Source organism: Mytilus edulis, chromosome 9 (genome assembly GCF_963676685.1).
Source record: "Mytilus edulis chromosome 9, xbMytEdul2.2, whole genome shotgun sequence".
NCBI lineage: Eukaryota > Metazoa > Mollusca > Bivalvia > Mytilida > Mytilidae > Mytilus > Mytilus edulis.
The window spans coordinates 40,434,284-40,448,272 of record NC_092352.1 but is presented as its reverse complement, the minus strand read 5'-3'; the positions used below and the strand labels follow the sequence as shown (position 1 = coordinate 40,448,272).

Genomic DNA, 13,989 nt, shown 5'->3' with positions numbered 1-13,989 from the left:
GGCGTCATGAACATCATAAAGTATTCCCATACATGAAATCTAGTTGACCTATAATATTGCATACAGTATATTAGACGGAAATACCCAAAATCAAAAACTTAACTTTCACTGAATTATGGAAATGAGGTCACGGTCAGATGACACCTGTAAGTTGAAGATGTACACCTAACAAGCATTCCATACACCTGAAATATAGACATAGTAGACTTATTGCTTATAGTATTTGGAATTAAAAAAATTACCACTAAAACTTAACCTTGTTGACTGATCCATGAAATGAGTTCGTGGTCAAATTGAAACTGTGAGGAAAGTACGCACATACCAAATATAGTTGTCCTATTACTCATAATAAGAGAGAAATAAAAATTACCATTACAAAAAATCTTAAACTATGAAAATGAGGTCACGGACAATTGACATATATGAAAGACGGAATCTTCATACCATAATAAAGGCATCCATATACAAAGTATGAAGCATCTAGTGATTTCAGAAGAAGTTCGTATCAGATATCTGTATTTAAGGACAAACCCATATAAAACGTATTTCGTGTTCCACAGCTTTAGGTCTTCCGCCTTCTAGAATATAAAAAGGACAATGGACATATGTGAAAGACGGAAACTTCATATACCATAAGGCATCTATATACAAAGTATGAAGCATCCAGGTCTTCCACCTTCTAAAATAAAAAGCTTTTAAAATTAACGCCGCCACCGGATCACTATCCTCATGTCGAGCTTTCTGCGGCAGTAGTCGCAGGCTAGACAAAAAACAACGGTTATAATTCAATCAACACACACCAAGTAATTGACGTGTCCTCGCCGCAAATGACATTATGATTTTAGTCTTCCTGTCCGTCTGAAACACACGAATACTTAGTCTCGACAACCCAGACGCATATTTAATCTACTTTGAAAAATAAAGCGGCTGGATGATCGAGACTAACGAATACCTTGAGACCTTTTGAAAGAAAGCATTTTTTATTCAGTACATATATAAAGCTGAGACTAAAAGTACACATAGTATTTTGACTTATTGTTGTGTTGGATACCTTTTGGATATTCAAAGGATTGGGTTCGTGATAAAGATAAATTTTATAATGTGCCAAAATTGCAGTCTATAAATTGCTCATGTGACCATTGACCTTTGACCCGGTGCTTTTAACAAAGGCCTTTTTTTTTTTTTACTAAATAGTACTTTCGTGCACAAAAAATTGGTTTGAAATCCTATGAATGGTCAGAAAATATCAATTGTTTGTCTCAAATAAAAGTGTGCTAACTATTTCAATCTGTTTTAAATACTGCGACCTTGACCTTTGACTTACGCATATTGAGTTGTCATATCTTGTTCTTTCCGTTGGTCTTTTATAGTTTATGTTTGACGAAGGATGAACGTATGTTAAAGAGATGCAACCCAGAAACCAAAACTGTTGCTCGATTCTAGTATTTCAATTACTGCGGTGACCTCAAGCTTTGACCTATACTGACCTCAAGTAAAAGTCTTCTTTGTCCGTTGGTGCACTGCCAAAAAGTATTATTTGGTAAAAGTTGAACATAAGAGGTAATATTCCTATGAAGTAGTATTTAAACAAAGATTTTTATAACGTGATGAAGCACGATAACATCATTCGTTCAGTGGTTGTCGTTTAATTTGTTGCTGTGTTACACAGTTTTTCTTTCAGTATGTTCTATAGCTGTAAATTTTTGTGTCATTTGGTCTCTTGTGGAGAGTTAGATCGCATTGGCAATCATACCATATACCTTCTTTTATATGTATTATCCACTGTGAAATTGCATCAATACCAAAATTCACGATTCTTTTAAGATTAAGTTAATTACACTGAGAAGTTATAATACAATTGAGAAATACTAAATCTAATAACTCAAAATAACGCGATATTTGCCTTCTTAAATTCACAAAGTTTGAAATCAAAAGGTAATATTTATCATGAATAAATTTCTCAAGCAAAATAATTATAGTATGTTTATTTTTCAAACAGAACGGGGTTTTATCGCGGTCTAATAGGGACCAAAGATATTTTTACTGTCCCGCTCTTTTGATCGTACGTGAAGTAATACCCAAGTTCACCGGGAATTTAAAACATTTTTATTTTAAGATTGAATTTATTAACAATAATGAGCATCTTATTTATGGATAACTATGCAGACCAGGCTGGTCTACAGTCAGGTTAACAAAGGACAACATGTTGAAGAAGTTCACTTCTATTATATACAGTTTTTAGACAGTACAATTCATTGTTTCTAATTTACTGTCTTTTTAAAAATGATATCAATTATTTGAAAAAAAAATTATAGTTTAAAGATATTATTTTCTAACCACCATTTGCACAAATTTAGCATCAACCAAACATACATGTCCGAATCAATGCACAGAGTTTATAATAAAAATGCTGGTTAAAGTCTAAGTTTTTGGCAAGATAAGAAATACTGTAATCACTTTGAATTCCGTCTACAAAAAGCTGTCAACAATTGGTCGTGGTTGCGATAAAACACTTTGTCGTTGCTTCAGTGCATGTTGTATAGCACGACGCGGACCCATTGGTAATCCTAGATCTAAAAGGTCGCCATCTGTGAGTAGAGACAGATTACTCAAATCAATATCTTGTTTTGTAAACATATGCAAATAACCACTTAGTTCGCATGTTTCGAGGAATCGGACGAGCGGTGTAGCATCGTCGTCGTCATCGATAACTTCGTCAGCCTCCCATGGAACATCTTTCATCTGTGTTTGTGATGCAAATTGCATGTCTTCACTTCCACTGCTTGAGTGGTCGTCGCCATTTTGGTAGCCATTTACAACAGTTTCAATACCATCAAGGTCGTCTGCAGATGCAGACCGATGACCATTTGTCATTCCTGTAAATGTTCCAGACATTCCGGTATGACTTTTTAAAAATGAAATTTTCCCCAACATTGGACGATTGAATATGCCTGGCTTTTCTTCTTCTTCATCAACATCATCGATTCCACTGTCAAGTAAATCAGAATCACTTTTCCATTTATTCTTCGAACTTGGCATTCCTGTAAAAACATTATTCAGAGCTGGTCGTATTCCTTGTGTATCACTTTCACGATTCGTCAAATACATGACATCTGATGCTGACCCGGCTTGAACTAACATTGACCCAGGTGCCAATGACCTTAATGTTCTCCTTCCACTGGTACCTACTTCTTTTGGATCATAAGTTCCTCCCCCTTCTTGACTCATTTGTTTCATCGCAATTTTTTTCGCAACACCCCTTTTACCCGTCCCGATAGCCAAATCGGAAAAGTTGGACGATGATGAATGTTGTTGAAACTTTTTATTGTTGGCTAATCGTTGACTTCCTTTAAGTTTTATAGTCAGTGTTTTAAAGAAACCTCCTTTCGTTGGAGCTTTGAAGTCGTTATTCTCTCTTTCCTCACGATGTTTTTCCTGTTTTTTCACATATCGGTCAACCTCTTTTTGCAATCTTTCGTACCTTTTCACATTGTTTTCAGCATCGCGCGTCGCCTTTTCCTTCAAACTCTGAACGACTTTCGGATTTTTAGATTCTTGCTTTGAATGTGTACTATCCAAAAATTGTGCAATATCACGTCTGTCATAAAGATTTGCAATGTCTAAAGCCGTGTGGTACTCGTTATCAAGAGCCCAAATATTACATCCAAAATTTACCAAGTAGTGAACAACATTTTCATGTCCATTTTTGCAGGCGTGATGTAGCGGAGTAAATCCTGTTAAATCGGCCTTGTTATGGTCACCACTGAAAAAGAAAAAAAGAAAATACAGCATTTCAAACGATTTTAAAGAATATGTAAGAAAACTATTGGATACTGTTGACTGGATGGTGGATGGTTATCCTGGGTAGTTGTTGTTGTGATGTTGTTTTTAGAGACGTTATGCACGTTATTGCGTCAATACCGTGTAATCAACCAGTCCACACTAATAAACAGCTTTTCTATAAAATCATAACAGTTAAGTTTTATAAAACTTATATCCATAGACTAGACAGGTAAATACTATTCCGAAAAAAAGTACAAATTATTTTATCATATTTTACTTTAGTCTAAAATAAGGACAACATATTGACAAAACGTCAAAAATATGCGTGTCAGACGTAACAGACTATACGTATAATCATTTTAGCAGAGGTGTTTGTGTTCTTCAAAATAGTGTTATATCCACGAAAATTCGAATGAATGATATGCTTCATATATAAAGTATAACAATATTACTGGAAATGTGTTTCTGGTACGACCAATGCTATTTTTTGCCAAAAACAAATAGTGTTCATATTGGTCAGATTTTGGAAGATGTTAAGTTATCAAAATTTATAGGTTTTAAAATATAAGATTATATGATATTTCGTTTGTGTAAATTCGGCTCGCATATGTGCATACATAGACCATATCAAAATCGAATTTTTGGAGCACTCACACTACATATAAAAATGCAACGGCTTCTGGCAAATGTCTTGCAAGATGTCCAATGTCGGATTTCGCCGTTTTTTTACAAATAAATTGTCATTTGCGACGTTATTTATTAAAAATTTAGATTAGTTGCATGCTAAATAGTCCTTTTCCGTAATTGTGCTTTAACTTTACAAAACAGCTACATACTTTTTGATAACTTGCGTAGTCAAAACGACTTCGTTTTCAAAGAAATGAAATGTCTTGCAAATTTGTCCATTGGACGATTTTCGTACGTTTTCAACGTTGTCGATTCGGGGTACGCTATTTATGGTGGATCATCTGTATATAGTTCCTTAGAAAGAATTTTCTTGATAGTCAGATACTATCAACAAGACCACAAAGCATCATAAAAAAAATTCAGATGACTGGGTTTGTTCGTTTAGATGAGGTTCTCAAGTTGTGAAAAAGTTTTGTATCACAAGAGGATAACAAATCATCTTTATCAAATTTTCAAATTTGGGAAGCGTAAACTGACTGCAATTTTTTTTTTATTTCTCTGCAATAAGATTCATGTGTATAGAATTGAAAGTGAAAATAAAATTGGGCCTAAAGCGTGGCTATATACCTCTCCACATCATACAAAGCTTGTAAACATGAGATGATTTATAATTAACCTTTTTTTTCTGACAATCGTTTCATTTCATAATCTAATTGTACCGCCGGCTATTATAGTGAATTTTATAAGCAAGACCCGTTTAACTTGTTATTCTCGACAAACTTTTTATATTAAAGCAAAATATATATCCTCCTCCTTTTCGGATCTAAATGGGAAAACATAGCACTTTAATACGTTTTATGTCAATTGATCTCTGGTAGAGAGTCTCATTGGCACTCATCATACCGTATATATATATCTTCTCATTTCATATGAATTTTTTTTTTTTAAAATGAAGATGAACCACAATGTGTTCCTTGCAACTGCAAGTATACTATTAAACATGTTTTAATTAATTGTATTGACTTTGCTGATATTCGTAAGAAGCATTTCAATGTCAATAATATGTATGATTTATTTAATAATGTTCCATTTACAAATATTGTTGTTTTTTTAAAAGAAATTGGAATTTATTATAGAATATAAAAATGTTATTATATTTAAATCGATTTTAATTTTTATCACGTTATTTTACTGTTGATTTTTATTTGTATATACTCAATTTGCTTTAGTCAAGAATTTTAGTATATTGAAGGACTGTTTGTCTTATTTTAAAAATATGCTTTAAATTGTAAAAATATTCGAATTAGCTCTCGCCGCGATATAGCCTTTTTGTGCTAATGCGGCGTAAAGCAACCAACACTCACTCACTCTCATTTCATAAAGATATGCATTACCCAAACACGATATATTTTGTTGTTTGTTGCTTACGTTACCTTCATTGGGAAATATTCAATGCATATTCAGTACAACAAAACATTATAAAACGTATCCACATTGATGTGCAAAACAAAAAATGCAAGTTAAATACAAAACTTATCCCAAATAATCGGTAATCGCCGTAAAACGTAAACATTTGACGTTACCATTTGAGACGCAATATCGTGCTTAACGTCAGAGCAAATTTCATAATGCTTGTAGGATAAAACTTTGGTTGGCTTGCTTGCTTGCTTTGTTTGTATAAACGCTTGAGATTGAATTCTTCAAACATTGTATATTGTAGGCATAGTTAAACCTTTATTAGATATTTGCTCTCATCCCATATGGAATATACTGATCCCATATATCGTATAAGGTCTCTAACACACCATGTATAACAAATATTATATATAAATATGTATATTTAAATGATTGGACCTCATCCCAATTACAATTGTACAATATACGAACAAAGCAAGCAAGCCAACAAAAGTCTTGCTCTACATGCATTAATAGGAAATTAGCTCTAACAGAAATTTCATTATAAGTTTTAATAACACTTTTCTGATTTGTATGATTAACATTTAAAGTATATCTGGAAAAAACACCAATGTATGTCGACATTAATCTGGTTTGCTTGGAACAAATTCGAGAAAAAAAGTGCAATAAAAGTTGCGGACGAAATTTTGAAACGAAAAAGAAGAAATGGGCGTCAAATCAACAATCAATGAACCCAAGCAAACCTGTACTAGAGGTTAAGTATTTTTTAACCCTGTTCACTATATCTACCAAGTCTATAGTGTTCTTGCTAAGAAACCCGAGTAAGCTCTTAATGAGTGAAAGAATGTATATTGATATAAGTTCATTTAATTCTGACTTGTCCTTTTTATTTTACAGTCCCTTTAGGATGCCAAGAGTTCAATATTCTAGTAACTAGGCCATATGTTGGTCAATAACCCAGTGTTTCTTCGGAAATATACAAATTTGTATTGTCTTTATTTTACTGTACATGTAATGTTTTATTCATGAAATGGGACAATGTACTATTAAATATGTGAATAGTCTCTTACACTGTTTTGAATTAAGAAGTGTGTCATTGCAATCAGTTGGCGTCTGTCCGTCCGTTTGTAATTCTTTTTTTTTTTAAATCCTTTTTTTTCCTGAATAACGTTATTCAAATCAATGTTACCATTTCATTTTTTTTTATGAATTTATGTAAACATATCTATCAATGAGAATAAAATTTGAATATGAAGTGGAATTGCATTTTTGCCGATCATGCATATGGTAAAAGGAATTATCAGTATTGCTGAAACGTTTTTATCACACGCAACAGGATGATATCTATTGAAGTTTGTTTAACTGGCGGAGATAGTTTACACTATGATGATAGCTATCTAATCTATTGACGTTGGTCTATGGCCAAACCTGGACAGTTATTTCAATTATTTTGAATTAAACTGATAAAAGGATAAATAATTTACAATAATAGAACTTTCATTCATAATTGTGTTAATCATGTGACGGTACTAGATTTAAGCCATAAAGTGACGAAGTTTAGAGTACCGAGAAAGTGAACTTTTATGTCATGTCCATAGCATGTCCTTACTACGTTAATTTCGTTTTATATATAGGATCATCTTTTACATTTCAGAGATATACTATTAAGCGTGGTTGTACTGTTTGGATTACTTTTGTCATTCTGTGTATATCTTTATTTAGTATCATGACCCCATCCCCTTGCCAGTTTTATGGATCTGATTTCTCACGGATTAATTTTTGTTTTGAATTATCATGTGGTTCTTGGTGGTATATAATGAAATATTTGTTTGAGTGCCTTTCAATGACAGGTATCAATTCGGGTTGATTAAAACTGCACAAATGCACGTAAATATATGTAGATATGAACAACGCCTTTATAGTACAGATCATCAGATGAAATATTCACTGTAAAAAGTAAAATCTATCGAAACGTCCCCATATGACGATCACAAAGTCATCTTTATAAAGTAAGCATAAAAAATATGTAACATGCATCCGTTTTCTTTTTAAAAAAAATGGAATAGTAATTATTCACTATTGTCAAATTGTTCTAATCAAATGATGAGTTCAAAAGAGTAACAACATGAAAATTATACTTCATCTTCATATCAAAAACCCTACGGTATCAATTTGATAAAAATTTGAAATTAGACATTTTTTTAGTAACTTTGATAAAAGTTTTGTAATTGCAACCATGAACAAAACTATCGATTTACGTTATGAATTTAACAAAAATCAGCTAAATTAGTAGTTGCACTTCCTTTCAACGAATTATAGAAACAAGGATTTCCACTTAACTTTGAATGGAACTATTATTGAAGAAAAATTGTAACTTGTTTCGTCGTCAATCGAGTTTGAAGAAATTTGATTAAAACGTGTTTACATAACACATACACAATATTGTGCATATAGATCGGTAGTATTGCAGTACACAATATCCTTAATATTTGTTATCGGTCTCTTGCATTTCAGTGATCATTGGTAAATACGGAGAGAATGTTTACATTTGCCTTTGAAAAGATCATGCTTATAACCAGTCTAAATCGGTTGTAATCTTCCCTGGGCGTTTGAATGCTCTCCATCCCATATGCAACTTTGATCCGTTTTTAATACGGTAAAAGATTATTTAAAAACTAACAAACGAACAATGATATATAAGCATTAAATGTACAAAAGAAACATTTATAAATATCTATGCATGGGATTTACGTCGAAAAGATATATAGCTTATTGGGTACAATAATCCCAATATTGAATGAGGACGGTCTCAAGTAAACGACCAAAAAGACCTACAGAAGTGACTTTTGAGTTTGTCTTCACGATAAAAATAAGTTAGTTTGGTGCAAAATTTCACAAAAAACTTAAGCGCATGTAAAAATGACGATAATTTATAAAATTATCCCTCATCAATAATATTAATGTAATTAATGAATAAGATTTTTATAGATGAATGTATAAATGGATTGCAAAATCCTATCAGTATTTCATTCCGACTCATTTTTATGTTCATAAAAAAACAATTATCGGAATAAAACCTCTAGACAGTGAAACAAATTTAGGGAAAATTGCTTATTTGGACATTTTTGTTGTTAGAATTAAAATATTTTACAACGGCAATAAATTTTCGTTATTAACATGGAATCCCTAAGACCCTTGTGTTGCCAGGTGTCAAAGTTCTACTCTATACTACATATCAGTACATTATATAGGTGTGTCAAAATATTTGTTCAACATTCAGATATTCTTTGAAGTTTTAGTAACCAAGTTATTTTGAACAATTTATGTGCTTTAATCTAAATATGCAATTTATATTAACGTATATCTACTTCTGTGTAATGCAAAGAAAGATTTAAATAAATATTGGAAAGTTAGAGATAAGAATTGGCCAACTTGGACAACAATCAATTCATTCTTTAATAAACATAATCTGCTGGATAAGAAGACATTTGCGAAGACGGTCTAAATTCTATAAATAAGAAATGTTGAAATAGAATTCCTTTCCTCTCTCTCTCTCTCTCTGTTTTAAACCGGGATTTGCCCGAATCAAATATTTCGACTTTTTTATTTCTTAGTTTTTTCGTCCCTTTTTGTATTATTTCATACTGAAATTCCTCTATATCAAAACCGTAAAAATATCATTTGAATCTAAACGCTTCATTTTCAATTTTTCTGACTACTCATGAAAAATCTGAACAAATGTCTATTGAAACAAGATTTATATTACTAAACAGTTGTGTTTTTTTTCGAAATACTTTCCCAGATGAGCAACAGATACATGAGATGTATCCAGCAAAACCTTTCCGAATTTTTGGTCCTTAATGCTCTTCAACTTCGTACCTTATTTGGCCTTCGAGGTTTGTTTTTATTCGAGCGTCACTGGCGAGTCTTTTGTCGGCGAAACGCACATCTGATATACAAAATTTCCATCCTGATATCTATTGTTTCTCACTAGTAATTTTTTGGGACCTTTATAGCTTGCTTTTTGGTGTGAACCAAAGCTCCGTATTGAAACAGTACTTTGACCGAGGTTTGTTAACTTTTTTACATTGTGACTTGGATAGAGATTTGTCTCATTGGCACTCATACCACATCTACTGACTTACTCTGTTATAAATTTATGTAATTCTTTTCAATTATGAAGTTTCCTGAGTATAGTAACCTTTCTGTTTTATCCTCCCACATTCCAATGTAGGTGTTATCAAATAGATCAACATCCTATGCCACAAAAACATTTTTCTTTACAGTTCATTTAGACGTCACATCAGAATTCTTTCGTGACAATATTTACCATTCGTCATTGCATCTATTCCATTGGTGACAAAACAATTCTGATAATGATCATACAAAATGTCTCGTAAAGGAGGGGTTGTTAATTGAAACTGGCACTATTCAAACGTGTTTAACTGTACTTTCTAACGGATACTATTTCCTCGTTTAAGAGTTGGTCCCAGGGCAAACCACTCTGAATTTTATTGAACAGTAGCGTGTAAATAACGCATTATTTGCAGTCATCAAATATTCCAAATTTGCCAGCTATTAAACTTATATTGTTTGTTTTTTCTCAAGTTGTAACCATAAATTATAATAAAATGTTTTCACCCTCTAACGTTGTTACACTATCTACAATTTTTTTTACTGAAGATTCCGACTTCTGAGAGAGTATAAAATAACCAAGAGTACAACAATTAAGTCATGGATTGCTGTATTTTTTGTGTCGTTGTGTTTCTGTCAACAAATATTTTATGTAATTTTATGTGCTCATTATTCTATATACTTATATTGCAGCACCCCATTATTCTCTAATTTTATATTTCAGCACCCCATTATTCTCTAATTTTATTCGCCTTTTTTTCTCTATTTTTTATTCCATTTTTTTTTTATTGTATTGGTCCATTAGTATATATTCTGTCAGCCAAATCAAGACCCTCAACAATGAAGAATAGAATAATAGATATCTGTTGAACTTCACACTTAATTTAAATTCTATTGTGAATATAAAATTTGAAAGATTATAAGCAGTATGATCCTAAGCTAGATATTAAACTTAATTTCACCAATACCAGACAACCCGAAATCTTCAAATCTGAAATATCATGATGCGCATATATATATGCAAGTTTTATCTAAAGAAGTTATGCCATATGTTGTGCACAATTTAAAACCTTGCCAATCGATTATAAACTATGGAGATTTGTCCTCAATAACTCATTTCCTTATCTAATGCAAACATTTACAATCACGAAACAAAAACCCTTGAAAACTGACAACTTCTATTGTAGGCCGACAATATAATCCAACCCTTTAACATAAAATATTTATTATAATATTATAGGTCTGATGTGTAAATAATAGTTGCACATGAAATGTACCTATCCTAACCAACAGAAATATTTTGTAAGTGAAATGGCTGAGGTTTTATTAAAACCAAATACCTACATGGATTAATTTTACATTAAGGCTATGCACATAAAATTGAGAATGGAAATGGGGAGTATGTCAAAGAGACAACAACCCGACCAAAGAGCAGACAACAACCGAATGGTTATACATTTATATCAACTTAATAAGGAGACGTGGAGAAAATATCAATGCAACAGCAATCGAACGACACACACAGACATAAGACAAGAGGCAAATACGGCCTTCCATAAAAGATAGTTGTCTTTTCAATATGTCCAATTATTTATCGCCTGGAGTCTTAATATCGTGAATTAATTAAATAGAAAATAGAAAAAGATCAGGCATTAACTCTAACTTCCCCCAAATAAAAAAGCCAACGGTAGGATATGGCTCAAGGCTTTTTTTAAATTCGGAAACCATACACTCTTGAGATCTGCATCCTTGTCAACCAGACCACGCTTATTTAAATTGCTTTACATTTCAATTGCAATTCTACACAGGCTTAGGACTTTGGACATTCACCCATAAAAAATAGACGGTATCCATATTAGAGAAAAACGGTAAAGAAAAAATAGTATGAATTAACTAGACCCCTGTTACACTTATCGCAACACCAGTTTAGAGTATGCATAGATTTATAAATGACGTGAAATAATACTGTAAGATTCCATATTTCGAATCTGTTCTATACCGCCATCTGATCAAAATTGACTTTACATATGTATTTGTACATACAAAGAGGACATAGTGTTCAGCCATATGTCAAACGGACAAATACATTGATTGTAAAAGCCTTGGGCTTCAAATATATTGCAAGATAACAAAATTTATTATTTTGCTGATCAAACCATCATATTTTTTAATGTAATAAAACATGTTAATAACGTGATTGAAAAATGTTTGGACCAAATATATGCAAAATTCGATTTTTCTGTAATTTTAACAAACAAGGCTTTCACAATGTCAGAAATATTCCAAATGCGTTTTAATATAAGCCTGAAGCACCCCAGTGGTATTTGTCAAAATTACCATTATTTCGACCGTATTTAGATTATATCTTTCTGGTTATGTATACTATTACACAGTCTCCGACAGCAACTAAACAAATTCAATGTAAATATTTCTATTGTTTTTATATGACATTGAGTGTCTTTTTTAGGAGGACAACATTAAATATTGCTTATTCTTGCTTTTCTTCGATACAAGGATTATATTTCAATACTTTTAAGCAGTCAAATTTTTTGGTATATGTATTTTTAAAATTATGATAATTTATGGTAGCGGGGTTTTACATCTTAACCTAATCTACATGAAAGTATGATTAGATATTACAAAGTAATGCCAAAACATACATGCAAAATGTTAACTATAAGGACATTTGTTTGAGTTCGAATTCGAGGAAGGAAGAAAAGTTCACTTGGTTAAAATGTTCCGTCAGAAAATAGGTTCAAATCACCTGAGACATATTTTTTATAACGGTTTATTTTGGATAACCTTATTATTATACTGTGATACCTATAATCATGTTGGATTTTTTTACAATAAGGAAAATAATCATTTTACAAATTTGTCCACATACAGGAAATAGTAAAAAAGATGAGAAATACATGTATATCAGAAGAATGAACCAAAGTGCAGATAAATGAAGAAAAAAAAACCCGTATAAATCTACTATATCAGTATCTAATACCTACCCTCTACCAATAATTTGTCTTAGTGCGTCCAAGTTCCCAGAATAAGCAGCCCACAATGTGGCGGTCATTCCATCTTCGTCCGTACTATTTAATTCCCTTTTTGTGGCACTACGAAGTAAGTCCAAATAACCATCTCTAGCAGCTTGGTGGAATTTCTCATCCCCCATAATTAAATACTTGTGTTTTGTCACATAAACTGGTTGTTTTATTCTAATACATATGTATAGTACAGTACCATATGCGGCTTACTCGGTGATCGGATAGATAAACTAACTAAACGATTCGATTTCGAGAAATTAGTCACCTGAGAAAGATTCGAGCCAAGAGCGAACTTTGATATGAGATTGGGTCTTCAGTTATGAATATTCATGTTGTTCAATATAAAGTAACATTTTATCGATAAGAGTAACTTTTATCAAACACTATGACACATTTTGGTCAGGTGTATTTAGTAAATTAAGTCCAGGTAAAAATTGATTAGAAATTCGAATTTTCCCAAAACATTGATCTATTTACCTTTATAATCTACAAATGTTAAACTTCCAGGTGCTCTGGTACATTCAGAAATGTTATTCTTGAATTACCTGCATTTTATTTCATTTGTGTAAATAATAAACAAGTTAATCGAAACAGAAACATTACTATCAGCATATGGGAAAGACCATTATTTTGACTTTCAGAAATTTTTTTAATATTTTTTTTATCAATCTGAAAACATTTGTTGCACTACGCAGGCATAAATATTGTATTTATATTTTGTCGCACGAAACTCTATTTTTTTTAAAGAAATACGTAAACACAAAATTTAATCGCAAATACTAAAAGTCGGAATTCAATCTTTTCTTCCTGTTCCAATTTTTTTTAATTCAAAGTAGGGAATTAGATTTTTTAAACCATATCCCCCACCCCTCAGAGCAAAATGGTTGTTAGGTCTGTATAAAAAATGGTAACCCCTTCAAACCGACTGTGGGACACCCTTATTGGTAGTCATTGTCATTAAACACCCCTTAGTAGTAGTAACCCTTCA

General features: G+C 32.0%; 1 protein-coding gene across 1 annotated transcript; it reads right to left on the bottom strand.

Annotated features, from left to right (window-relative positions):
- Positions 1-2,090: 2,090 nt before the first annotated feature.
- On the bottom strand, positions 2,091-13,349 carry LOC139488318 (pre-mRNA splicing regulator USH1G-like). The gene is made up of 2 exons (XM_071273850.1): positions 12,963-13,349; positions 2,091-3,763 (listed from the first exon to the last, which is right to left on the bottom strand). Exons 1-2 carry the CDS (start codon positions 13,127-13,129, stop codon positions 2,470-2,472), a joined length of 1,461 nt encoding a protein of 486 aa, XP_071129951.1. The 5' UTR covers positions 13,130-13,349; the 3' UTR covers positions 2,091-2,469.
- Between the last annotated feature and the right edge of the window lie 640 nt (positions 13,350-13,989).